General features: G+C 52.4%; 2 protein-coding genes across 2 annotated transcripts in view; both read left to right on the top strand.

Annotated features, from left to right (window-relative positions):
* The first annotated feature begins 1,948 nt into the window (after positions 1 to 1,948).
* LOC135888214 (zinc finger protein 391-like) lies at positions 1,949 to 4,483 on the top strand. The gene is made up of 4 exons (XM_065416023.1): positions 1,949 to 1,982; positions 2,488 to 2,721; positions 3,039 to 3,186; positions 3,670 to 4,483. Exons 1-4 carry the CDS (start codon positions 1,949 to 1,951, stop codon positions 4,481 to 4,483), a joined length of 1,230 nt encoding a protein of 409 aa, XP_065272095.1.
* An 8,175-nt stretch (positions 4,484 to 12,658) lies between these two features.
* Positions 12,659 to 24,898, top strand: part of LOC135888215 (zinc finger protein 436-like) — a 37,039-nt gene continuing 24,799 nt past the window's right edge. Inside the window, exons 1-4 of the mRNA XM_065416024.1 lie at positions 12,659 to 12,793; positions 13,825 to 13,902; positions 17,462 to 17,588; positions 18,211 to 18,324. Of these exons, the coding sequence (XP_065272096.1) occupies positions 12,659 to 12,793; positions 13,825 to 13,902; positions 17,462 to 17,588; positions 18,211 to 18,324 (454 nt within the window). The remainder of the gene's footprint in view (positions 12,794 to 13,824; positions 13,903 to 17,461; positions 17,589 to 18,210; positions 18,325 to 24,898) is intronic.

Genomic DNA, 24,898 nt, shown 5'->3' on the forward strand with positions numbered 1-24,898 from the left:
CAGGAGCCTCTCCCAGGGCAGAGCCCCCAGCCTGGCCAGGCCCCTTCCCGGCCCGGCCCCTGCCCCTGCCCCTGCCCCAGGGGGGCCCCGCTCGGAGGGAAGGTAAGAGACCCCGCCCAGGGAGCGGTGTCCCCGGTCACACCCGGGCTGCAGCGGGAGGAGGATAAAGAGGGGCAGGGGGTGAGGGCAGGCGGGGAGCGGGATGGGGGCAGGAGGCGGGTGCTGGGGATGCGGGGGACAGGCTGGGATGGGGCGGGGGTGCACTGAAGGGAAGATGGGGCGATGCAGGGGGATCGGGGGGATTGTGGGGCTGAGGGGAGCGAGGCTGGAATGGGGGAAGATGTGAGTGGGGGGCACTGCGAGGGAAGGGGGGATGTGGGGAGGCTGGCGGGGGAAGGGGGGGAAGATGCCAAGGCAGCTTCTCCGCCCCATGGGACACGAGGGGGGAGGGGCGGAGAGAAGCTCTTCTCCTCCTGGAACTGGTCAAACCGGCTTTGGGAGGGATCAGGGGACAAACCCCTCAGGGAGCAGAAGCTACAAGGCAAAAACCCAGACCCCGCCCCCCCACGGCTCCCAGTGTGTTATTGTCAGACACACCCGTGCTGATGGGGTCTGTGTGTCCTCAGTGTTGGGGGCTGCCCGAGCCCTGGTCTGATTTCCGGGCAGGATTCCGATCTGAGTGTCAGACCGGAGTCACTGCTGGCTCTGGCAGGGGGGGAGTGCAGATGAGCCAATGGGATCAGCCTCTGTCTGCCTGTCCCTGGGGGCTGCCAGGGGAGTCCAGGGCAGCTCATTAATCAGGTGTTGCCACCAGAGGGCTCGTGCTGTTGCTAAGGGAGAGGGGTTTACACTGCAATGGGGGCAATCCCCCAAAGTGGCCCCTTTAGTTCTGCTCTTTTTCTAGTGTTTGGTTCAGAGATGCTGTTACTGGGAGGGTCTGAAGAGCCTGGGGGGAATCGGGGTGTGACATGGACTGAAGCCCCTTCTGTAACCTCCGCCATCGCCCCTCTCACTGGGACAGGCTGAGGAATAGGGGAGGAGGGCTAGCTCAGTAGTTGGAGCATTGGCGTGCTAAAGCGAGGGTTGTAAATTCAATTCTTGAGGGGGCCATTTAGGGATTTGGGGCAAAATCAGTACTTGGTCCTGCTAGTGAAGGCAGGGGACTGGACTCGGCTTGACTCAATGACCTTTCAAGGTCCCTTCCAGTTCTATGAGATAGGTATATCTCCATATATTTAAAAAAAAAAAGAATCACATCCACATTTCACTCCAGATCCGTCCCTCTTACGGGGAAGGGAAATGGCTGTGATGGAGACAGCTCAGGTAGGGGATTTTCAGGGAGGGGCTGGGCAGGGGAAGGGGACGGGGAGGGGGAGACAGGGTGTGATAAACCTGCTGTTTTTCTGAGTGGGCCCATTGGTGGCGGGGGAGGCGAGAGGGGACATTCCCCCATTTCTCAAACAGGATATAACCCCCCTCGGCAGGGCTGGGAACATTTTCCAGGCTCCCAGTGCTGGAGCCTGAACCCACTAGCCAGAGGCTGCTGTGAAATATGAAGGGAAGCTGTTGGGATTCCTGTCCCTGTCCCTGTCTCAGAGCTCTGCTTCCCGTATCAGCCTGTGGCTGGCAGGTGTGTGGGAAATGAGAAGACCCTGCCCTGCTCCGTGTGCTGGGGGGACAAGGAGCTCTCACCTTCTCCCCACCCCCTGAAGCCTCCTGGCTGCTCTGAGCAGGGTGGGGGTGGGATTCTGCTACTCTGGCCCTCCCAGAGCTTCACGGTTTTTTTCCTTTCCCATGACTAGTGGGATTGTGGCTGGGGCAGCAGGTTCTGAGTGGGGGACTCTTGTTGTTTCAGATGTCGGTGACCTTCGAGGAGGTGGCTGTGTATTTCACCCAGGGGCAGGGGGCTCTGCTGGACCCCGCTCAGAGAGCCCTCTACAGGGATGTCATGCAGGAGAACTATGAGACAGTGACCTCGCTGGGTAAAGGATTCCCATCCCCTCGGTTATTAGAAGCCGTGGGGTCTGCGTGTCTGAATCTGGTCAGGTTCTTCCCTGGTCAGTTACATCAGAGGCGAGTGGGTTCCATAATGCACAGCTGCCATGTGAGAGAGACTTGCATCTCCATGCCCTCTCCAGTGGGACATGGGTGTCAAAACCCAATGGACAAGTTAAACCATCCCCACCCCTCCAGCTTTCAAAGGGGCATAAATCCAGCATTGTCCTGTCTGTGTTGTTTCTCGGCTGCACACACAATCCCTCTTCCCCCTGCTCCTTGGGAATAGCTCCAGTGATGGGGAAGGCCCCGGGGTCTGCGGGTTTAGAAAGAGGCAGGGTTTTAAGTGCAGAGCTGTGTTTGCGTCAGCAAGGCCCCCAGAGCGCACAGATCCTGGGAACGCCTAGTGAGGGTGTAGTAATAATTCAACTCACCTCCCCAGACAACTTGCTCTGCGCGAGGGGGCTCAGTGACCATTTCCCCATCTTCTAGGATTCCACGTTCCTCCAGCAGAGCACAGGGACTGGTTCCACTCACGGAATGTCCTTAGTGACAAATACTCCACCAATGCTCCACGCACCCTGATCTGGACTCATTTCACCCTCTGCACAGGATTCCCCCTTCCCAAACCTGAGCTGATCGCCCGGCTGGAACGAGGGGAAGAGCCGTGGGTGCCGGATCTCCAGGCCTGCGAGGAAAGAAGGCTTCTGAGATGCAACCGCACAGGTGAGGACTGACACAGAAACCATCTGGGGAATGAAGGAAAAAGTAGAGAATCCCAAAATATGGTGTGAGTAACGCCCTCAGTTCTTCCTCATCTCACCCAGAGCAGGGCTATGGTCAGCAGATATCGCTCACACCATTCCACCCATACTGTTAGCTGCAGGAGTTTCCTTCCCATCTCTCCTTCCCTATGAGTGTTTGGGTGGGATGTGGAGGCAGAATCCAATTGCTCAGTCTTTGTGTTGGGTTTTCCCTCTGTGCTATTCCTCTTTCTCCCCAGCACAATGACTCCTGTCTGGATTGTCTCTCTCTCCCAGCAGGTGCTGAGCGAGGGAGTGAGAAGCAGGAGGGGAATCATCATAAGGAAGTTCCTGGAGAAGTGCAACCACAGGGGACCTTTGTGGGAAGAGCTGAAGGGAATTTTTTCCAGTGCTTGGAGCAGGCAGAAGCCTGGGGAAATTGGCACAGGTCAGAGAGGCTTCTGGGAAACCACCCAGGGAAGAAAGTGGATGAATCTATTAATGGTGGAGGAGGAGACGAAGACCCCAGAGCGCAGCAGACAAATTCCAAGGAAGATACACCCTGTCACTGCCTGCAGTGTGGGAAAGGATTCATTGTGAGAGCACAGCTTGTGACACATCAGACAATCCATACTGGAAAGAAACGCTTTCAATGCTTGGACCGTGGGGAAAGCTTCAATAAGCACTCAGATCTTAATAACCATGGGAGAAGCCACACTGGAGAGAAGCCCATTCAATGCCTTGAGTGCAGGAAATGTTTCAGGTCAAAATCAGCACTAAATTCACATGAGAAAAGCCACACAGGAGAGAGACCCCATAAGTGCTTAGACTGTGGGAAAAGCTTGAAGCGGAAGTCAGACCTTGTTAAACATCAGTCAATCCACACAGGAGAGAGATCCCATAAGTGCTTAGATTGTGGAAAAAGTTTCAGGCGGAAGTCAGACCTTGTTAAACATCAGGCAATCCACACAGGAGAGAGATCCCATAAGTGCTTGGACTGTGGGAAAAGTTTCACTTGGAGATCATCCCTTGTTAATCATCAGGCAATCCACACAGGAGAGAGACCCCATAAGTGCTTGGATTGTGGGAAAAGTTTCACATGGAGAACAGGCCTTGTTAAACATCAGGAAATCCACACAAGAGAGAGACCCCATAAGTGCTTGGACTGTGGGAAAAGTTTCACACGGAGGTCAAACCTTGTTAAACATCAGGTAATCCACAGAGGAGAGAGACCCCATAAGTGCTCTGACTGTGGGAAAAGTTTCATAAAGAGGTCACACCTTGTTAAACATCAGGCAATCCACACAGGAGAAAGACCCCACAAGTGCTTGGACTGTGGGAAAAGTTTCATACAGAGGTCACACCTTGTTAAACATCAGGCAATCCACAGAGGAGAGAGACCCCATAAGTGCTTGGACTGTGGGAAAAGTTTCACATGGAGAATAGGCCTTGTTGAACATCAGGCAATCCACACAGGAGAAAGACCGCACAAGTGCTTGGACTGTGGGAAAAGTTTCATACGGAGGTCAAAACTTGGTAAACATCAGGCAATCCATACAGGAGAGAGACCCCACAAGTGCTTGGACTGTGGGAAAGGTTTCATACAGAGGTCAGACCTTGTTAATCATCAGGCAATCCATACAGGAGAGAGACCCCATAAGTGCTTCGAGTGTGGGAAAGGTTTCATACGGAGGTCGGACCTCATGAAACATGGAAGAAGCCACACAAGATGTAAACCTCTGTGACACATGGCGAGAAAGTGTTAAGCAACTTGCGTGTAATTGACTCAGATTCAATCTTTAGACAGATATTTTAAAAGTGTCCCCACCTTAGATAATCTAGAGTTTGAAATGTAAATGTGTATTGTTAAAGACTTGGAAGAAGAGGGGTAACTGTAGTGGTCTCTGTTTAGCTGTATCTTGTTAGAGGTTAACAATTTATCCCAAAGGTTCCTGTATTCTGTTAATTTAGGGATCAATAATTCAGAGATTATACCCGTTTCCCATGCCACCTGCCCAATTCTAGCTCAGTCTCATTGAAATCACTGGGGGTAGGGCCTGAAGGATGGAGGGAATGTTTATAGCTGAAATCACCAAAATGTGTTTTGCATGGTTAATATTTATGGGATCTCTTCTGCTCTCCTGCTTGGACATTTTCTCTGGGTGTCTCGGAGAGAGAAAGGAGCAGGTGTTACCATCTTGACTACCAATCCCCACGGTGACTCTCTACACTAGCAATTCTCAAACTGTGGGGCAGGCCTCGTAAGGGAGACACAGGAATGTGTCAAGGGAGGCATGACCTCTGTGGGTTGTTGTTTTTTTAAAGAGCACTGGCTGTCGGCCCTGGGTGGCTGGGGCTCATGAAGAAGCACAGGCCTATCTGGGAGGTGGGGATAAATGCTCAGGCTCTCAAACCCAGGTGGAGCAGCAGCACAGAAGTAAGGGTGGCAATGGGGTGATAAGTCTTTTCATGTGGCCACCCCAACTTCTGTGCTGCTATTGGAGTCCTTCAGAGCTGGGCGCATCGCCAGCAACTACTCTGCCGTTAGAGCTGGGTGGCGATGTATGTGCTTGTGAGGGTGGGGGCATAAATGACCACAGACACATGGAAGGGGGGGCGATGAAACACATTTGAGAGCCACTGGTCTACACTATTATGATCACCACGTTTAGAAAATGATAAATGTACAAAGTATGTCTTGTGAGATATCATAGAAAAAGTCATCATCTGCTGAATATTATTGTCTGGTTAAAATGTGTCTCTCAAGATTCCCGCGCTTCCCTGCTCCGGCCGGGAGCATCGCAGAGCTGAATCCAGGGCCCCCCCCGCCATGGCCGGGAGTGCCATGGAACTGAAGCTGGCAGTTCCCCCCATCCCCGAAGCCGGGAGCAGCGGGCAGTCAGAAGGCGGTGTGGCCCCCCCATCCCCAAATCCCGGAGCAGTGGGGAGGCTGAAGCTGGGAGCTCCAACACCCTGCCCCATGAAGCTGTGAGTTGTACTGGGAGCCCCCCTGCCACTACACAGCCCGTAGGTACCCCCTGCCTGCACCCTGAGCATCCCCCCCGCCCATACACAGTCCTTAGCTACCCCACTGCCCGCACCCGAAGCGGTTTTCAAACTTTTTGAACTGAGTCCCCCCCTTTGAGTTATATTTTTTGGTTGCGTCCCCCCACTACCCAAACAGGTGGGTGGCCTCCTGAGTGAGTCAGGGGGTGGAGGTGCCGTGCCCTCCCTGGACCCTGTTATGTGGAACTGGCTTGAGCCCCGCCAGCCCTTGCCCCCCCCAAATAGAAGTAAAACTATGCCTATGCCCAAGGGTGTCCCCCTGGCCCAGAGCCTCACACTCTGCCGCCCCTCCCCCCCGCTTGGGCCCTGGTGTTTTTATAGGATGCAGAAGGGGGCGTCAGCAAGAAAAAGGTTGAGAACCCCTGACCTGAAGGACGGCTGGATGCTCACTTACGCCACAGACTGACTGTTGCCTGCCCCTCAGCTGGGGAGTGAGCTTCAAAGAGGAGAGTGGTATAAAAACATAAGCAAGAATTGTCTCCATTTTTACATCTCCCCCATCTTTACAGAAGGCAACAAGGTGGCTTTAAAGGCAACAAGGGCTTTGCACTGGGGAGGGCGGACCAAGGCTGGAAGGAAATCCAGCCTGGGTACTAAGAACTGTGAACTGCCTGCAACAGCGGGTGGGGTCGGAAATCCTGTTTGCTTCGCATCTTCCTTAGCTTGGTAAAATTTAAGATTTAAAATACGTGTTTTAATTTTATTTTTTTAATTAGTTCTGATCTTTTACATCTTTCTCCCTTGAAAACCCTGAAAACCCCCTTCCTCCAGTTAATAAACTGGTTTTAGTGTTTTGTCTGGGCTGTGTGTTTTCATTGAAGTGTTTGGGGGATTTGACTTGAGAGAACAAGGCTGTGGCCTAATCCGGCCCCTTTGTGGGGGTGACCAACTAACGATTGAGTTTGTCCAGCGCAGCGAACAGACTGAGCAGTCCAAGATGCACATTCCCGGGGTGCAAGGCTGGGAGTAGAAAACTGGCTGATGTTGCTGTGCCGTTTGGTACGTTCCTGAGTGTCTGGCTGGTCGCACTCAGTACAGTGCAGCCAGGAGTGACTGTGAAGGCTGGTGGCTGTGTGGGAGCAGAGCGTGGAGGGGTTTGTTGTTCACACAGGGAAGCAGTGTAAAACATGCCCTGGGATGGAGAATTAAGCAACTCAACAGTCCAGATTGTGGAGTCACTGCAGGCTCTGGCAGGGGGAGTGCGGATGGGCCAATGGGATCAGCCCCTGCCTGTCCCTGGGGGCTGCCGGGGCAGGACAGGGAGGCTCAGGCATTAGCTGCTGCCACCAGAGGGCTCCGGTTCTGGCTAAGGGAGAGGAGGAGGCCGGTTTGTGTGTCTCCCTGCTCATGATTTTACAGCCCTGGAGTGGAGCTCCCTGGGTCAGAAGCTGCTTCCTCCTGAAGTTTAAACTGGGAGCCCAGAGTGAGACGCTGCTTCTTATGTAGCGGGGTCTGTACCGGGCAGAGAACTGCATTCACACACACACACCCCCATGTGCCCAGCCCGGGTGGGGACTTTCACCATGCCTAGAACCAACCCCTGGGGCAGCCCCGGGCTCTGCTCACACCAGCCCCTGAGCCGGAGCCTGCAGGTGATGAGGAGACCTGGGGGAAAGGGCTGGGTCTGGGCAGGAAAGTGACTCTGCACAAAGTGCCCCTTTCAGGGACCTGCTGGTGAGTTTGTACCGGAGGGGGAGGGAGCTCCCCATGCCTGTGGGTCCCAGAGCTGCTGCCCTCAGTGACGCAGCCAGGCTCACCCTGGAGAGCAAACGCCCATGGGAACGGGACAGTCCCCAGTTCTCCCAGGCAGAGGGGGGAGGGAAAGAGACAGGAAATATGGTCAGGATTAGCCGGCGCATCTCTGTGACCCTGAACCGGGTTTCCAAGTATAAACACACCGTGAGCATCTTGCGTGTAAGGCTAAGATTTTGTCCTGGATGTTTTTAGTAAAATCAGGGACAGGTCATGGGCAATAAAGCTAAATTTGCGGAAGCCCGTGACCTGTCTGTGACATTTACTAATAATATCCAGGACAAAATGGGGAGGGAGAAGGCTCCAGCACCCATGGCTGCTGGGGCTCTGGGGTCCCATGGTGGCTGGGCAGCTGTGAGGTTTTGGTAGAGAGCTGCAGAGGCCCCATGCCACCCGTGGCTCAGAGCTGCAGAGGCCCCCGACACCGCTCATGACAGCTAGGAACTGCAGGACCCCTATGGCCTGCAACAGTTCAGAGCTCTGGTGGGCAGCCCTGGGCTGCAGCGGGTGGCAGGGGGACCCCGCAGCTCCTACCTGCCATGGTCTGAAGTCACAGAGGTCTCTGGAAGTCACAGATTTCATGACTTCTGCGAGCTCCACAGCAAAATTGTAGCCTTACTTATGTGCTCTGACCCTCTCTCATGAGCACAGTGATTGCTAGTCCCTGAGTTCCTCCTTTGGGGCCGGATTGTCTCGTTCTCAGATAGTCTCACGTTTTTCCAGGCCATGCTGAAAAGCATTTACTGTCTGTACAAAATGTGGTCTTTGGGCTTCTGTGCTATTTCAGGTGGATGCGGCAGGGCCGCCCAGAGGATTCAGGGGGCCTGGGGTCTTCGGCGGCAGGGGGCCCCCGCTGCTGAATTGCCGCCGAAGACCCGGCACTTCGGCGACAGGTCCCGGGGCGAAGGACCCCCCCGCCGCGGGTCTTCAGGGCACTTTGGCGGCAGGTCCCGGGGCGAAGGACCCCCCGCTGCGGGTCTTCAGGGCACTTCGGCGGCGGGTCCCGGGGCGGAAGGACCCCTCGCCGCCGAACTGCAGCCGAAGACCCGGAGCGGAAGAAGCTCCGGGGGCCTGGGCCCCGCGAGGGTTTTCCGGGGCCCACGGAGCGAGTGAAGGACCCTGCTCCAGAAGCCCCAAAAAACTCTCATGGGGGCCCCTGCGGGGCCCGGGGCCTGGGGCAAATTGCCCCACTTGCCCCCCCCTCTGGGAGGCCCTGGGATGCGGTGAGTCTGAGGGATTCCCTCCTTCCCCCTTCACCGTCATCCTCCACTCTTGACACTGTAACATCTATCCAAGCGATGGAGAGATTTATCCCATCCCCGTTCTACCCCTCCGCCTCCCAAGATGTAACTTACCACTGGGTCCCTGGTTCTACATGGTAAAGAATCACAGTTTTGATGTCTATGATCCTAAGTCAGACTCCGGAGGGCCTAGGAGTGGGTGGGGAAATCCCAATGAACCTCAAAGCACAGTTTGACCTTTCAGATCTCATGCTCTGTTTCCACTTACTGATAAAATTCCTTCCCGGCTTTTTCTAGGCTTAGTCCAGATCTTTTGTAGATGGGAAGGTTTCTCTTTCTTTCTTTTATTATAATGATGCTAAAACTTTTGCAACTAATACAACCGAATAATGAAGTGAGAAATGAAAGCAGTTTAGCCACTTCAGAAGAAAATGGGTCTGTTTATTTTCCTGATTTTTTTGAGTCTTGAAGGATGCTCAGAGATTTCACTTTATGAATGTGAAAGTGTTTTATAGCCCACCCTGGACTGTGGGTGTTTCTCCTTTCATGAAGGCCGTTAGGTCACATACTTTGATATTAGTTTAGTTTGACAGGATGTAGCTCAGATTTATTGCGGACTTCATGAGACAAGTGATCATTTGCCAGAATCGTCCTTTTTTAGATTTTATTTTATTTCAATCTTTATCTAACCCTTTGTCATGAGATTCTTTTGTGTGGTTTGAACAATGATACTGATCAGTATCTCTCAGCAGGAACACAGATGATGCAAACTAGATCGACACTCCAAGAGGCAGAGACTGAAACGGAAATGAAGTTACTGCCTGATCCCTGCAGTGATGTGAGATACTGCTGGGAGGGGGAGAAGGTGAAGGGGAACAGAGCTGGGAAACTGCTGGGTTTGCTCCTCAGAGCCAGACGGCTGAGGCTGAGAACTGTGAACTTGGTGCACCAGTTCCAGAAAGCAACTAGACTTGGCCTGTGTAGTGTGAAGCTGGACCTGAACTCTAAAGGCCCATGAACGACACCCCGAGAGAAATGATGTGAGGAGGAGGCAGCATCTCCCTATTGCTAAGACGCTGAGGTTGGGCACAGGCAAGAAGGGAGCTGGGGATGTTAGGAGACCTGGGCAGTCTTGAAGCCAGGCCGATCCCCATCACTGATGGCAGAGGGAAATGAGGAACCTGACAGCCCAGCTGGTCACGCCCTCCGCATGTACCGCAGAAACATGACAGAGTTTCTTTGCCCAACTCGCCCCACACTGCATCCCACTTGTGACTAACTGCTGCACCCCATGTTCACCACTGTGTAGGGTTTGGATATATTGAGTGCCAAGTGTGCCTGGTGAGGGATCATTGGAAAACTCATGATCTGCTGAATATTGTGCCGTTGAAATGCGTGTAACACCAGTGCATGTAGAATGGTGAGTTTTTAATGTATGTTTATTGCTAGGCTGACCATATTCCAGGTGCCCCAAAAGAGGACACTAAAGGGGGGTGGGAGCTGACGGGGGGTGTAGAGTTAGGGGTGCTGGGGGTGTTGCAGTGGGGGTACTCATGAGGTGAGGGCAGTGTCGGCTGCTGTCAGAGTGGCAGGGCAGTGGCAACAGCTGTCAGTCAGCGCTGACCTGCTGGACCCCCTCCCCAGGGCTGGAAGCCTGGGCCTGGCTGGGCGGGATCTGGCAGCAATCAATCAGCTGCGAATGCCGGGCAATTGACTAGTTGGGAAGCTGACTAATCAGGGTTGTTTCTGAGCTTCAGTGCTTGTGCTCTGCAAACACCCCTGGACATTTGCTGTTATGGGAAAACCTACTCGGCAGGCTCAATAAAGAGGATCTGTCCGGAAAAACCCAGACATATGGCAACGCTTTTCATTACTGAAATACGTCATAGTTCTGGGGATTGTCCCACTCAAACTCCTTAGGGACAACAAAGGACCGACCGTTGGTGTTAGAAAACTCTTATCTGGCTGTCCATCACCAGCAGGAAGAAGGGGGTAAACAAAGAAATTTATAATTCACCTGAAGTATGCTTTGGAGCTTACATACACCGTGAAGTTGCCTGACCCCATGACTGTTGGCCCCTTACTGAAACTGAGGGCACGTCTACACTGGCAAAGTTACAGCACCAGCAGTTATAGCGCCGCTCAGAGAGCGCCGAAAGAAAACCGCTGTTGTGTGTTCACACTGACAGCTGCCTGCGCAATAGCATGTTCACACTTGCAGCGCTTGCGGCGCTATTCGGAGTGGTGCACTCTGGGCAGCTATCCCACAGAGCGCCTCTTTCTCTTTTCCTGCTAAGACTTGTGGCAAGGCGGAAGGGGTCGCAGGGCATCCTGGGTCCTGTCCCAATGCCCTGTCATGCATTGCTTCCCATCCCAGCAATCCCTGTGCTTCCGTCCGCATTTGGCGCCATCTTTCAATGGTTTGTGTACTGCATGCCCTGCCCTGCCTCTTTCTGGCTGCAAGAATGGATCCTGAGCTGTTGACAATAATGCTGTTCGCACTGACCAACACGTCATGAGTGGCAGTGGAGTTATTCCTTAAACTACAAAGGCAAGAGGAGTGTGACATTGATCTTGCCACGCGTAGTAGCTACGACACGAGATTTCTTGTGGCATTTACGGAGGTGCTGACCACTGTGGAACACCGCTTTTGGGCTTGGGAAACAAACACTGAGTGGTGGGACCACATCATGATGCACGTCTGGGATGACGAGCAGTGGCTGCAGAACTTTTGCATGAGGAAAGTCACTTCATGGGACTGTGTGATGAGCTCGCCCCAGCCCTGCAGCACAAGGACATGAGAATGAGAGCTGCCCTGTCACTGGAGAAGCGCGTGGTGATTGCACTGTGGAAGCTGGCTACTCCAGACTGCTACTGATCGGTCATTAACCAGTTCGGAGTGGAAAAGTCGACCGTTGGACTCGTGTTGATGCAAGTTTGCAGGGCCATTAATCGCATCCTGATCAGAAGAACCGTGACTCTAGGCAACGTGCGTGACATTGTGGATGGCTTTGCACAAATGGGTTTCCCTAACTGCAAAGGGGCGATAGATGGCACGCACATTCCAATTCTGGCACCAGACCACCTAGCCACCAAGTACATTAATCGCAAAGGCTATTTCTCAATGGTTCTCCAGGCACTTGTGGATCACCGTGGGCGTTTCACAGACATTAATGCAGGCTGGTCCGGAAAGGTGCATGACGCACGCATCTTTCGGAACATTGGCCTGTTCAAGAAGCTGCAAGCAGGGACTTTCTTCCCGGACCAGAAGATCACCGTGAGGAAAGGTGAAATGCCTACTGTGATCCTGGGAGACCCTGCCTACCCCTTAATGCCATGGCTCATGAAGCCATACACGGGGCAACTTGACAGCAGCAAGGAGCGGTTCAACAACAGGCTGAGCAAGTGCAGAATGACTGTGGAGTGTGCATTCAGCCGTTTAAAAGCCCGCTGGTGATGCCTGTATGGGAAGCTGGACATGGCTGATGATAATATTTCCTATGTAAAACACAGCCAGTACTCACACACCTGACACTAACTGGCTGACCCCAGGCAAGCACACATAAGCCACAAGACCCCAAAAATATTGTGTAGCCACAGAAGCAGGGTAAATCACTGTTCCTGGACCCTGCTGTACACTGGGCACGTGGCTCTTGGGCACTTGGGAAGAGCCAGCACTGTAGGGTGGGCCTGATAATCATTCCTGTCCCCACACTTTCCATAGGAGGTGATCATTTTGGAAGATAACTCGCTGCTGATGGTGAGCAGGGAATCAAGGGAGGGTCTTCTCCAAGCCTGCAGCTTCTGCCCTGCCCCTATGCGGCTAACCTGTGTGTAGCTATGGTCCCCTCTCCCCCCGTGATGGCACAGTGGCGCGGGAAAGTTACCGTTAATGGGGCAAGAAACAAAGCAGCTCTGCCGAGAAACCTGCGGGAGCGGATTGCCCGGTATCTCCACGAGAGTTTCCTGGAGATCTCTGAGGGAGATTCCCGTGAAGTGAGGGAATGTATCAACAGCCTGTTCCACCGCTCAAACTAGGCATGAGGTGGGAGACAAGCCTGCTTTCTGCAACCCTCCTGCCTCCAACAACTCGCTTCAGCAATTCCCCAAATCAGATCCACTTACCAGGGGCCTCCTCTCCTGCTTGCGCTTCGCCAAGCTCCGACACCTGTGACTGGCTAGGCTCCTCCAGGGTAGAAAATGTTAAGCAGATAAAACTACACAGGATCTTTTCAGGGGACAAGGCAATATGCCACGTTGATTATGATAACACAATTTGATTTATAACCAATAGTTAATATCTAATACCTATATACACACACACACACAGCTGCTGTATAGTTACCAGTCCTGAACATAGCTTGAGTCCGTGGCTTGATTTTGCAGCTTGGATTCGTAGCTCATGGTGGCTAACTGGCCAGGAAAACCGGGCACAAGGAAGGGCTGAGTCTCTGTAGGGCAGGCACCGATGCCCTTCGATGTTGGCAGAAGAATGTTACCCAAAGTCTTCCATCTCACTCATCTATTTTATAGGCTTTAGTTTGAATCAAGGGTCTATAGGTCTTGCTGTGTCAGCAATCTGTGTGATTGATCACCCGTCAATTGCAGACGTAACTTTCAACCTAGGACCTGACTTTGATCTTGCTTCAATTGTACCTTTGTTCTTTTCTTTTAGGGTGGAGTCTTCTCACTTTGTCAGGGCTGTTGTCTGCATCTTCAGCTGTTGGTGTTTGCACTTCACTGTGTCAGGACAGGCTGGGGCTGGAGGTTGCGTCCATTATCCATGCATCCCTCATTCGCCCATCTGAACTAAGTTAATAAGGTTACTGCAGGGTTTTGCAAAATGGAGTAAGCATTTCAAAATGGAGTTTTGGTTACAATATGGAGTCTTAATAACAATAGTAATTTAAAACAAATAAACAAACAATTTCATTCTTCAGCTCTACAAAAACAGCTCCTGACTGCATGCATCTCTGGCCTCCGAGTCATCCTCTGCCTCTGGTTTCCCCTCCCCCTCTTTATCCAAGATTGCCTCCTCCTGGCTCGGTCCACTCTCGACTGGCAACGAAGCCAACGAAATATCCACAGGGGACTTCGCAGAGGAGGTGGGATCATGACTGAGTATCGTGTCCAGCCTTTGTAGAACCCGCAGCTCCTGGGCGCAGCTCTGGAGTGGTGGTTTGCCTCCCACGCCTTGTGGTAGGTGTTTCGCAGCTCCTGCACTCTGACCCTTCACTGCAATGTGTCTCTGTCGTGGCCGTTTTCTATCATGCATTTAGAAATCTGTCCATAGGTATCAAAATTCCAACGGCTGGAGCACAGCTGTGACTGCACTGCCTCCTCTCCCCAAATACCTATGAGGTTCATATGAGGCTCAGCAAGTGGGGAATCGCCTGGTGCATGGAGCAGGCGTGGCCACCTGGAAAGATGCACTTAGACCACTGCACGCATCACCGAGCAAACAGGATGGGGACTTTTAAATTTACAAAGGAATGTCTGGGGTGGGGCTGACGGTTGGTCATCTGAGGGCAGGGCAGTAAAGTTCAAACCAATGGCCAGAGAGGTGAGAACAGGCATTGTGGGACACCTCCCGGAGGCCAATCGCAGCGCTGTAATCACCACGGTGTCTACACTGGTGGCACCGCGGTGCTGTAGCCGCAGTGCAGAAAGCTCTACGCCTCTCATCGAGATGGTTTTTTTAGAGCGCTACAATTGTGCAGTTTCTGCGCACTAAGTGGCTTGCAGTGTGTGCACCTGGGGAGTTACAGCGCAGAAAGCTGCTTTACTGCGCAGAAACTTGCCAGTGTAGACGGGGCCTAAGTGGTGGTTTTTGGTTGGCCCTCTCCTAGTACCAAAAGGCAGGAAAGGGCAATGAGAAATAAAGACCTTGAGAGTAGTCCCCAGGGCGAATGGAGAGAGGCCAAGGCTCTAGGTCAGCCTCGTTGACAGGACAGGCAGGCAGGCCAATAAGGGAGGCAGGAGCCCGTCCTTTGTCTGAGCTGGAGCTGCCTGCCAGAGAAGGGCAGAGCTAAGGGGAGAGCAGCAGCCTGAACTGGGCTGGAGGCAGAGCAGCAGAAATGCTGAGGCAGAGGGTAGCTGGGGCTGGAGCAGTCTGGAGCTGGGTGGGGTGAGCAGCTGGGTAGAGCGAGGGGGAACCCTGGGCAGCGTGGGATGACATGTTTTCCTTTCCCCTTTCCAATTTTTTCCTTATTTTTTTTATTACTTGCTGTTTAATAAATCGTATTTGTTCTAAGTTCTATGCAATGCTGAGTGATGACATCAGGGAAGCGTCCGGAGTGAAGAGAGCCCCCCACACTGGGGATACGACACCCTAGCCTCTGTCCTGAGTGATCGCAACAAGATTGGGGGGATCCTCGAGGTCAGGCAGGCCTACGGGTAAAGGGAGTGGGAGCGAGGACTCAGATCCTTTTGCTATTTGATTCCATCAGGATGGTGTATGAGACAAAAAAGTTCCCCACAGTAGTAGGACTGTTCCCCCTGCTTACCTCCGTGCATCTTTATTAGTTTCTCTTAAAGTTAGTTAGGATTATAGGGGAAAGTGTCAGAGCGGCCACCAGTGAGAGCTGCTGGCCACACTTTGAGGCCACCACATTTGGTCCTGAGAATCCCTGGGCTAGATGCTCATGATGGGCCCTTCTGACCTTAGAGCCTGTGAGTGTAACAGGAGCCGGACACAGAGATGCTGCAGGGCGATGGGTTGATCGCTAGGACCCAGGAGCAGCTGGGAGGCGGCTCTGGGGGGGCGATCGTTGGGCTCAGGCCCGGCAGCAGGAAATGACTCGCAGCCGCTGCGGTGACTCTGGCTCCTGGCGAGATCCCCGAGCCCCGGCGGCTGGTGCTGGGAGCCCGGAGCCCTGGCTGCAGCCGGGAGAGGGGAATCTCCAGCAGGGCCCTTCCCGCTGCTCCCCAGGAGCCTCTCCCAGGGCAGAGCCCCCAGCCTGGCCAGGCCCCTTCCCGGCCCGGCCCCGGCCCCAGGGGGGCCCCGCTCGGAGGGAAGGTAAGAGAGATCCGCCCACCCCAGGGAGCGGTGTCACCCCCGGGCTGCAGGGGGAGGAGGATAAAGAGGTGCAGGGGGTGAGGGCAGGCGGGGGGAGCGGGATGGGGGCAGGAGGCGGGTGCTGGGGATGCGGGGGGGCAGGCTGGGATGGGGGCGGGGCTGCACTGAAGGGGAGATGGGGCGATGGGGGGGGATTGTGGGGCTGAGGGGAGTGAGGCTGGAATGGGGGAAGATGTGAGTGGGGGGCACTGCGAGGGAAGGGGGGATGTGGGGAGGCTGGCGGGGGAAGGGGGGGAGATGCCAAGGCAGCTTCTCCGCCCCATGGGACACGAGAGGGGAGGGGCGGAGAGAAGCTCTTCTCCTCCTGGAACTGGTCAAACCGGCTTTGGGAGGGATCAGGGGACAAACCCCTCAGGGCGCAGAAGCTACAAGGCAAAAACCCAGCCCCCCTCTCCCCCCCCCCCCCCACAGCTCCCAAGAAGTGGGTTGTAGCCCACGCAAGCTTATGCTCTAATAAATTTGTTAGTCTCTAAGGTGCCACAAGTACTCCTGTTCTTTTTGCGGATACAGACTAACACGGCTGCTACTCTGAAAGCTCCCAGTATGTTATTGTAACACACCCGTGCTGGTGGGGTCTGTGTGTCCTGAGTTTTGGGGGCAGCCCGGGGCCCTGGTCTGATTTCCCTGCAGGATTCAGATCTCAGTCAGACCGGAGTCACTGCTGGCTCTGGCAGGGGTGAGTGCAGATGGGCCAATGGGATCAGCCTCTGCCTGCCTGTCCCTGGGGGCTGCTGGGGGAGTCCAGGGCAGCTCATTCTTCAGGTGATGCCACCAGAGGGCTTCAGCTGTTGCTAAGGGAGAGGGGTTTACACTGCAATGGGGAGCAATCCCCCAAAGTGATTCTGCTCTTTTTCTAGCATTTGGCTCAGAGATGCTGTTACTGGGACGGTTACTGAAGAGTCTGGGGGGGAACCGGGGTGTGACATGGACTGAAGCCCCTTCTGTAACCTCCCCAATCGCCCCTACAGGCTAAGGAATCACGTCCACATTTCACTCCAGATTGGCCCGTCTGCCAGGAGACAGGGAAGGGTAATGTCTGTGATGGAGCCAGCTCAGGTAGGGGATTTTCAGGGAGCTGCTGGCCGGGTGGGAGGGAGAAGCAGGGAGGAGACAGGGTGTGATGAACCTGCTGATTTTCTGAGTAGGCCCATTGCTGGTGGGGGAGGGGACATTCCCCCATTTCTCAAACAGGATATAACCCCCCTCGGCAGGGCTGGGAACATTTTCCAGACTCCCAGTGCTGGAGCCTGAACCCACTAGCCTGAGGCTGCTGTGAAATACGAAGGGAAGCTGTTGGGATTCCTGTCCCTGTCCCCGGCTCAGAGCTCTGCTTCCTGTATCAGCCTGTGGCTGGCAGGCGTGTGGGAAATGAGAAGACCCTGCCCTGCTCCATGTGCTGGGGGGACAAGGAGCTCTCACCTTCTCCCCACCCCCTGAAGCCTCCTGGCTGCTCTGAGCAGTGTGCGGGTGGGATTCTGCTATTCTGGCTCTCCCAGGGCTTCCATTTCTTTATCCTTCCTCCCGTATGACTACTGGGATTGTAGCTGGGTCAGCAGATGCTGAGTGGGGGACTCTTGTTCTATCAGATGCCGGTGACCTTCGAGGAGGTGGCTGTGTATTTCACCCAGGGGCAGGGGGCTCTGCTGGACCCCGCTCAGAGAGCCCTCTACAGGGACGTCATGCAGGAGAACTATGAGACGGTGACCTCGCTGGGTAAGGGATTCCCATCCCCTCGGTTATTGGAAGCCGTGCGGTCTGCGTGTCTTTATTTGGTCATGTTCTTCCCTGGTCAATTAGAGTAGAGGCGAGTGGGTTCCATAATGCACAACTGCCGTGTGAGAGAGACTTGCATCTCCGTGCCCTCTCCGGTGGGACGCGGTGCCAAAACCTAATGGACAAGTTAAACCATCCCCACCCCTCCAGCTTTCAAAGGGGCATAAATCCAGCATTGTCCTGTGTGTTGTTTCTCGGCTGCAGAAAAAATCCCTGTTCACCTCCCTCCTTGGGACTAGCTCCAGCCATGGGGAGGGCTCTGGGCTCTGCAGGTTTAGAAAGAGGCAGGGGTTTAAGTCCAGAACTGTGTCAGAGTCAGCAAGGCCCCCAGAGCGCACAGATCCTGGGAACGCCTAGTGAGGGTGTAGTAATAATTCAACTCACCTCCCCAGACAACCTCCTCTGCGCAAGGGGGCTCAGTGACCATTTTCACATCCTCTTGGATTCCACGTTCCTCCAGCAGAGCACAGGGACAGGTTCCACTCACGGAATGTCCTTTCTGACAAATACTCCACCAATGCTCCATGCACCCTGATCTGGTCTGATTTCACCCTCTGCACAGGATTCCCCCTTCCCAAACCGGAGCTGATCTCCCTCCTGGAACGAGGGGAAGAGCCGTGGGTGCCCAATCTCCAGGCCTGCGAGGAAAGAGAGATCCTGAGTGGTGCCCACATAGGTGAGGACTGACACAGAAACCATTTGGGGAATGAAGGAAAAAGTTGAGAATACCAAAATATGGTGTGAGGAAGCACCCCCAGTTCTTCCTCATCTCAGCCAGCGCAGAGCTGTAGTCCGCAGATATCACTCTCGCCATTCCACCCAAGCCTCTTAGCTGCAGGAGTTTCCTTCCCGTCTCTCCTTCCCTGTGAGTATTTGGGTGGGATGTGGAGGCAGAATCCAATTGCTCAGTCTTTGTGTTGGGTTTTCCCTCAGTGCTATTCCTCTTTCTCCCCAGCACAATGACTCCTGTTCGGATTGTCTCTCTCTCCCAACAGGTGCTTTGCGAGGGAGTGAGAATGAGGAGGGGAATCATCATCAGGAAGCTCCTGGGGAAGTGGAACCACAGGGGACCTTTGTGGGAAGAGCTGAAGGGATTTTTTCCCAGTGCTGGGATGAGGGAGAATCTTGGGGAAAATGGCACAGGTCAGAGATGCTTCTGGGAAACCATCCATGGAAAAAAGTGGATGAATCTATTAACGGTTTGGGAGGAGACAAGGATCCCAGAGCTCAGCAGACAAATCCTGAGGAAGAGACACCCTGTCCCTGCCTGCAGTGTGGGAAAGGATTCATTGTGAGATCACAGCTTGTGACACATCAGACAATCCATACTGGAGAGAAACCCCTTCAATGCTTGGACCATGGGGAAACCTTCAGTAACCTCTCATATGTTAATAACCATGGGAGAAGCCACACTGGAGAGAAACCCATTCAATGCCTTGAGTGCGGGAAATATTTCAGTTCAAAGTCAGCACTAATTTCACATGAGAAAGGCCACACAGGAGAGAGACCCCACAAGTGTTTGGACTGTGGGAAAAGTTTCCTACGAAGGTCAAACCTTGTTAATCATCAGGCAATCCACACAGGAGAGAGACCTCACAAGTGCTTGGACTGTGGGAAAAGTTTCATACAGAGGTCAAACCTTGTTAATCATCAGACAATCCATACAGGAGAGAGACCCCACAAGTGCTTGGACTGTGGGAAAAGTTTCACTTGGAGAGCATCCCTTCTTAATCATCAGGCAATCCATACAGGAGAGAGACCCCATAAATGCTTGGACTGTGGGAAAAGTTTCACTTGGCGATCATCCCTTGTTAATCATCAGGCAATCCACACTGGAGAGAGACCCCATCAGTGCTTGGACTGTGGGAAAAGTTTCATACGGAGGTCAGACGTTGCTAAACATCAGGTAATCCACACGGGAGAGAGACCCCACAGGTGCTTGGACTGTGGGAAAAGTTTCACTTGGAGATTATCCCTTGTTAATCATCAGGCAATCCACACAGGAGAGAGACCCCATCAGTGCTTGGACTGTGGGAAAAGTTTCATACGGAGGTTAGACCTTGCTAAACATCAGGTAATCCACACAGGAGAGTGACCCTATAAGTGCTTGGACTGTGGGAAAAATTTCACACTGAGATCACACTTCATTAAACATGGGAGAATCCACACAGGATCTAAACTTCTGTGTTTCATGGCAAGAAAGGGTAAAGCAGTTTGCATGTAATTGACTCAGATTCAACCTTTAGAGAGAGATTTTAAAAGTGTGTCCATCTTAGATAAGCTAGAGTTTGAAATGTAAACATGTATTATTAAAGACTTGGAAGAAGGGGGGTAACTGTAGTGGTCTATGTTTAGCTATATCTTGTTAGAGGTTAACAATTTATCCCAAGGGTTCCTGTATTGTGTTAATTCAGGGATCAATAATTCAGAGATTATACCCATTGCCCCTGCCACCTGCCCAATTCTAGCTCCGTCTCATTGAAATAGCTGGGGTTAGGGGCTGAAGGATGGAGGGAATGTTTATAGCTGAAATCACCAAAATGTGTTTTGCAAGGTTAGTGTTAATCGGATCTGTTCCGCTCTCCTGCTCGGACATTTTCTCTGAGGATCCCGGATACAGAAATGAGTAGGTGTTACCATCTTGGCTACCAATCCTAAGGGTGACAAAACTAGGAATTCTCAAACTGGGGGGCAGGCCTCCCATGGGAGGCACAGGAATGTGTCAAGAGAGGTGTGACCTCTGTGGGTTGTTTGGTTTTTTTTTAAAGAGCACTGGCTGTTAGCTCCAGGTGGTTGGGACTTGTGAAGAAGGAGGGATAGCTCTGTGGTTTGAGCATTGGTCTGTCTAACCCAGGGTTGTGAGTTCAATCCTTGAGAGGGTCATTTAGGGAGCTGGGTCAAAAATCTGTCTGTGGGTTGGACTAGATGACTTTCTGAGGTCCCTTTGCACCCTGATAGTCTATTCTATGACAGGCCTAGCTGGGAGGTGGGAATAGATGTTCATGCTCTTCACCTGAAGTTGGAGAAGTAAGGGTGTCAATGGGGTGATAAGTTTGCTGTGAACAGTGATATTGGTGAATATCACTTTTCACGTGGCCACCCTAACTTCTGTGCTGCTATTGGAGACCTTCAGAGCTGGGTGCCTCACCAGCAACTACTCTGCCTTTAGAGCTGGGTTCCGATATATGTGCTTGTGAGGGTGGGGGCGTAAATGACCAAAGACATAAAGAAGGGATGGGGGCGGAGGGAGGGCTGATGAAACACATTTGAGAACCACTTGGGCACCACGTTTACAAAATGATAAATCTTCTCCAAAGTATGTCTTGTGAGGTATCATAGGAAAAGTCAGCGTCTGCTGAATATTATTGTCCCGTTGAAATGTGTCTATCAGCACTGTCCATGGAGCTCTGAGAGTTTGCTGTATGTTTGTTACATGCTGTAAAGCTGGAAAACGCCCACAGATGAGCTCCTCAGAGACAATGGTACCTGCACACCAGCTAGGTGCTACGTGGCCAGTAATTGCTCAGCCGGCCATTCACCAGCTGTGGAGCTGGGAACAAGAGAGTTACAATTCACCGGAAGGACGGCTGGACGCTCACTTAGGCCAGAGACTGATTGTCGCCTGCCCCTCGGCTGGGGGGTGAACCTCAAAGAGGAGAGTGGTATAAAAGCACAAGGGAGAATTGCCTCCATTTTTACCTCTCCTCTCCCATCTTTACAGAAGTCAACAATATGCCTTGAAAGGCAACAGGGGCCTTGGAGTGGGGAGGGCAGACCAAGGCTGGAAGGAAATTCAGCCTGGGTACTAAGAACTGTGAACTGCCTGCAACAGCGGGTGCGGTGGGAAATCCTATTTGCTTTGTATCTGCCTTAGTTTGGTAAAATTTAGGATTTAAAATGCATTTTTAATTTTATTTTTTTAACCCATTCTGACCTTTTACATCTTTCTCCCTTGTAATCCCTGAAAACCCCCTTGTTCCAGTTTAGTGTTTTGTCTGGACTGTGTGTTTTCATTGAAGTGTTTGGGGGATTTGACTTGAGAGAACAAGGCTGTGGCCTAATCAGGCCCCGTTGTGGGGATGACAGACTGAGCAGTCCAAGATGCACATTCCCGGGCTGCAAGGCTGGGAGTAGAAAACTGGCTGATGTTGCTGTGTCGATTGGTAAGTTCATGAGTGTCTGGCTAGTTGCACTCAGTACAGTGCAACCAGGAGTGACTTTGAAGGCTGGTGGCTGTGTGGGAGCAGAGCGTGGAGGGGTTTGTTGTTCACACAGGGCAGCAGTGTAAAAGATGCCCTGGGATAGAGAATTAAGCAGTTCAACAGTCCAGATTGTACCCTGGGCTATGTCTCACACCGACTGTGTCCTGGGACCCAGTTTGGCACCGTTGGGCTTTCATCATCCTGATCCTGAAAGGCAAGCTGAGCAGGGCAAACCAGAGAAGGGGAACCAGCCGACATCCTCAACTGCTTCGGCTTCGGCTAAATCCTGAACTCCCCCTGTGATGTGACACTTGGAATTCTGCTTTCAGCCTTCCCCTCATGCGTCTGTTTCCTTCCCACGCGTCTAAACTATTATGCCACCCTCCCTCCCCCTTTCTACTCTCTCACCTACAAATCTGGCCCAGCCAGCTGAGACAACCAGACTTTTGCACCAGTGCCGGTAGCCTGTGACCAGGGAGGCAGGTTAGAGCAAGGCCTTAGCCAGCCCAATGCGGAGAGAAGTTTGCCACAGACGGGCTGATCAGCCAGTTGCCCGAGCCCAGGCTTGTCCTGCAGGGAGGCTGCAAGCGAGACTGAATGCTGACAGGAGAAGTTTCTACAGAGGACTGGGAGAAGCTGCCTGAGCCCAAGGGAGCTGGGTCCCCAGGGGGCAGGGTCTGGGGCAGGGGGCTGCAATGTGATGGGTTTATCGCTAGGACCCAGGAGCAGCTGGGAGGCGGCTCTGGGGGGAGCAATCCCTGGTGTCAGTCCTGGCGGCAGGAAGTGACTCGCAGCCGCTGCGGTGACTCTGGCTCCTGGCGAGATCCCCGAGCCCCGGCGGCTGGTGCTGGGAGCCCGGAGCCCTGGCTGCAGCCGGGAGAGGGGAATCTCCAGCAGGGCCCTTCCCGCTGCTCCCCAGGAGCCTCTCCCAGGGCCGAGCCCCCAGCCTGGCCAGGGCCCCTTGCAGGTGTAGTGTATTAAACTGCTCCGCGTAGGAATGTGCTACCGGTAGCAGTTACTGATACATAATGGATTGTAAGAAACTGCTATTGTAGTAAACTGCTACCTGATGTAGCAAATGCCTACAGGTAGCAGTTTCTTGCACTATAGTGTATGTGAAATTGCTACATGTAGAAATGTGCTTTCTGTAGCGTTATTTATAGGTATCGATTGGAAGAAAGAGCTTTTGTAAAAAGATGTTACTTCCCTCATAGGTCATGTTTTCTAGACCTTTTTTTTCTCTTCTCTGGACTCTCTCCAATTTGTCCACATCTTTCCTGAAATGTGGTGCGCAGAACTGGACACAATATGCCAGATGAGGCCTAATCAGCGCAGAACAGAGCGGATATCCCAGAGTGATGTTCTGGTTTTTTTGCCTAGATCCCTTTCCAGAATATTCGTATTCAGCTTGTGGTCCAGATCCCTTTCCGCAGTCATTTCCCATTTTGTGTGCGTGCAGCTTGTTATCATTCACAAACTTTATAATTGTACTCTGTATGCCATGATCTCAATCATTGATTCAGATTTGGAATAGAAACGTATCCGGAACTGATCCCTGGAGAACCCCACTCGTTCTGCCCTTTCAGCCTGACTCAGCCCTTTTAGCCTGTGAAGCACTGATAACTACTGTCGGAACTGTTTTCCAACTAGTTTTGCACCCATCTTATTTTAGCTCCATCTAGGTTGCATTTCCATAGTTTGTTTATGAGAAGGTCATGGGAGACAGTATCAAAAGCCTTACTAAAGGCAAGATAGACCAGTCCTACAGATAGCATTTTCACACACACATACACACACACACACACGAAATTGCAATCTGTAGGGATGTGCTACCTGTAACACTGCTATATATGTGTAGCAATTTGCAACCTGTAGCAGAGAGATAGTGAATCCTTACCATTAGCAGTTCCTGAGAGCTGCGAAGGGCCGTACCTGTGGACGCTCAGGTAAACAGTATCTCGTGACCAGCTAGTGGCTTTCCCTTACAAGCCGCAACGCAGTTTGAAAACCCCTGGCCCAGCACAATAAGCAAACCTACCCTGCTATTTTCATTAGGAGCAAAAGAAACTAATGCTAAATACTGCAGCTGACAGAATGCAATGTAAACAGGTATCACACAGATCTCTCTTGTTAGAAGAGATTTCTGCTAAACTCTGCACATGCCCAGCCCAATCACACTCCCTACCTTCATCTGGCTTCTCTCACTCAGCACAAAATGAAATACACACAAGATGGCATTTGGAAAGATGAGAGTTTCAGCTGATTAACCTGCCAGATAATAGCTGCTGCTGCTGGAAATATAGTGGGGGAATATACCAGAGAGATTACACTGATCAGGCCTTTTGAGAATTTACCAGGGAAATCCAGAAATTGTATAATTCGGGATTCTGAAGAAAAGTACAGGGAAATGAGAGCCAGGATTTCCACTGACTTGCTGTGTAACCTTTGGCAAGTTACATCACCTTGTGTGCCTCCAGTTTGTCCTCTCAACTTTCCCCTGCCCTGTTAACTCAAGAGTAAATAGGCCAGCTACAATTCTGATTTCAGCAGCGGATCTTTTCACCCCTCTGGATCTATCACCAGGTGTTAGATAGAAGTTGGTGTGCTTCCCACCTCTTTTGTGTGGTGTAGTGTACAAAAGAGATAGAGAAATGATTTTTGCAAACAAACATTCCATTCCTACATGGAAACTATTGACATGCTTGATAAATGGAAGTGTGTCAACAAATTCTCTAAAAACAACTGTGTGGTAAGCAACACCTTTGAGAAACCATTCTCTGTCTTCATCAGCCTCCGTAACCATGTCATCAAAATCACCTGGATGACCGCTTGAACCTCTTGACACTACACACTCCTCCTCTTCCGTGTGTGTGACCTCCACTTGGCTGTTGTGAGGCTTGTTAGATACATTGCCTCCCATTTCTCCTACCTCTGAGGTTTTCACAGTGTCATCCACAGCACTTTCCTTTTCCATGTTTCTCTGTGATATGTTTTCCTCACCTAATTTTGGAGGCTCTTTAAATACTTTTAGTTGGGAGATACTGTACA

The sequence above is a fragment of the Emys orbicularis genome, chromosome 13 (genome assembly GCF_028017835.1).
Source record: "Emys orbicularis isolate rEmyOrb1 chromosome 13, rEmyOrb1.hap1, whole genome shotgun sequence".
In the NCBI taxonomy this organism is placed as follows: Eukaryota; Metazoa; Chordata; order Testudines; family Emydidae; genus Emys; species Emys orbicularis.

Coding starts and splice junctions, on each gene's coding strand:
- LOC135888214 (XM_065416023.1), top strand. CDS start 1,949: ATGCAGGAGAACTATGAGACAGTGACCTCGCTGG. Junction 2,722..3,038: donor TCTGAGATGCAACCGCACAG/GTGAGGACTGAC, acceptor CTCTCCCAGCAG/GTGCTGAGCGAGGGAGTGAG. Junction 3,187..3,669: donor GCCTGGGGAAATTGGCACAG/GTCAGAGAGGCT, acceptor AAAAAGTTTCAG/GCGGAAGTCAGACCTTGTTA.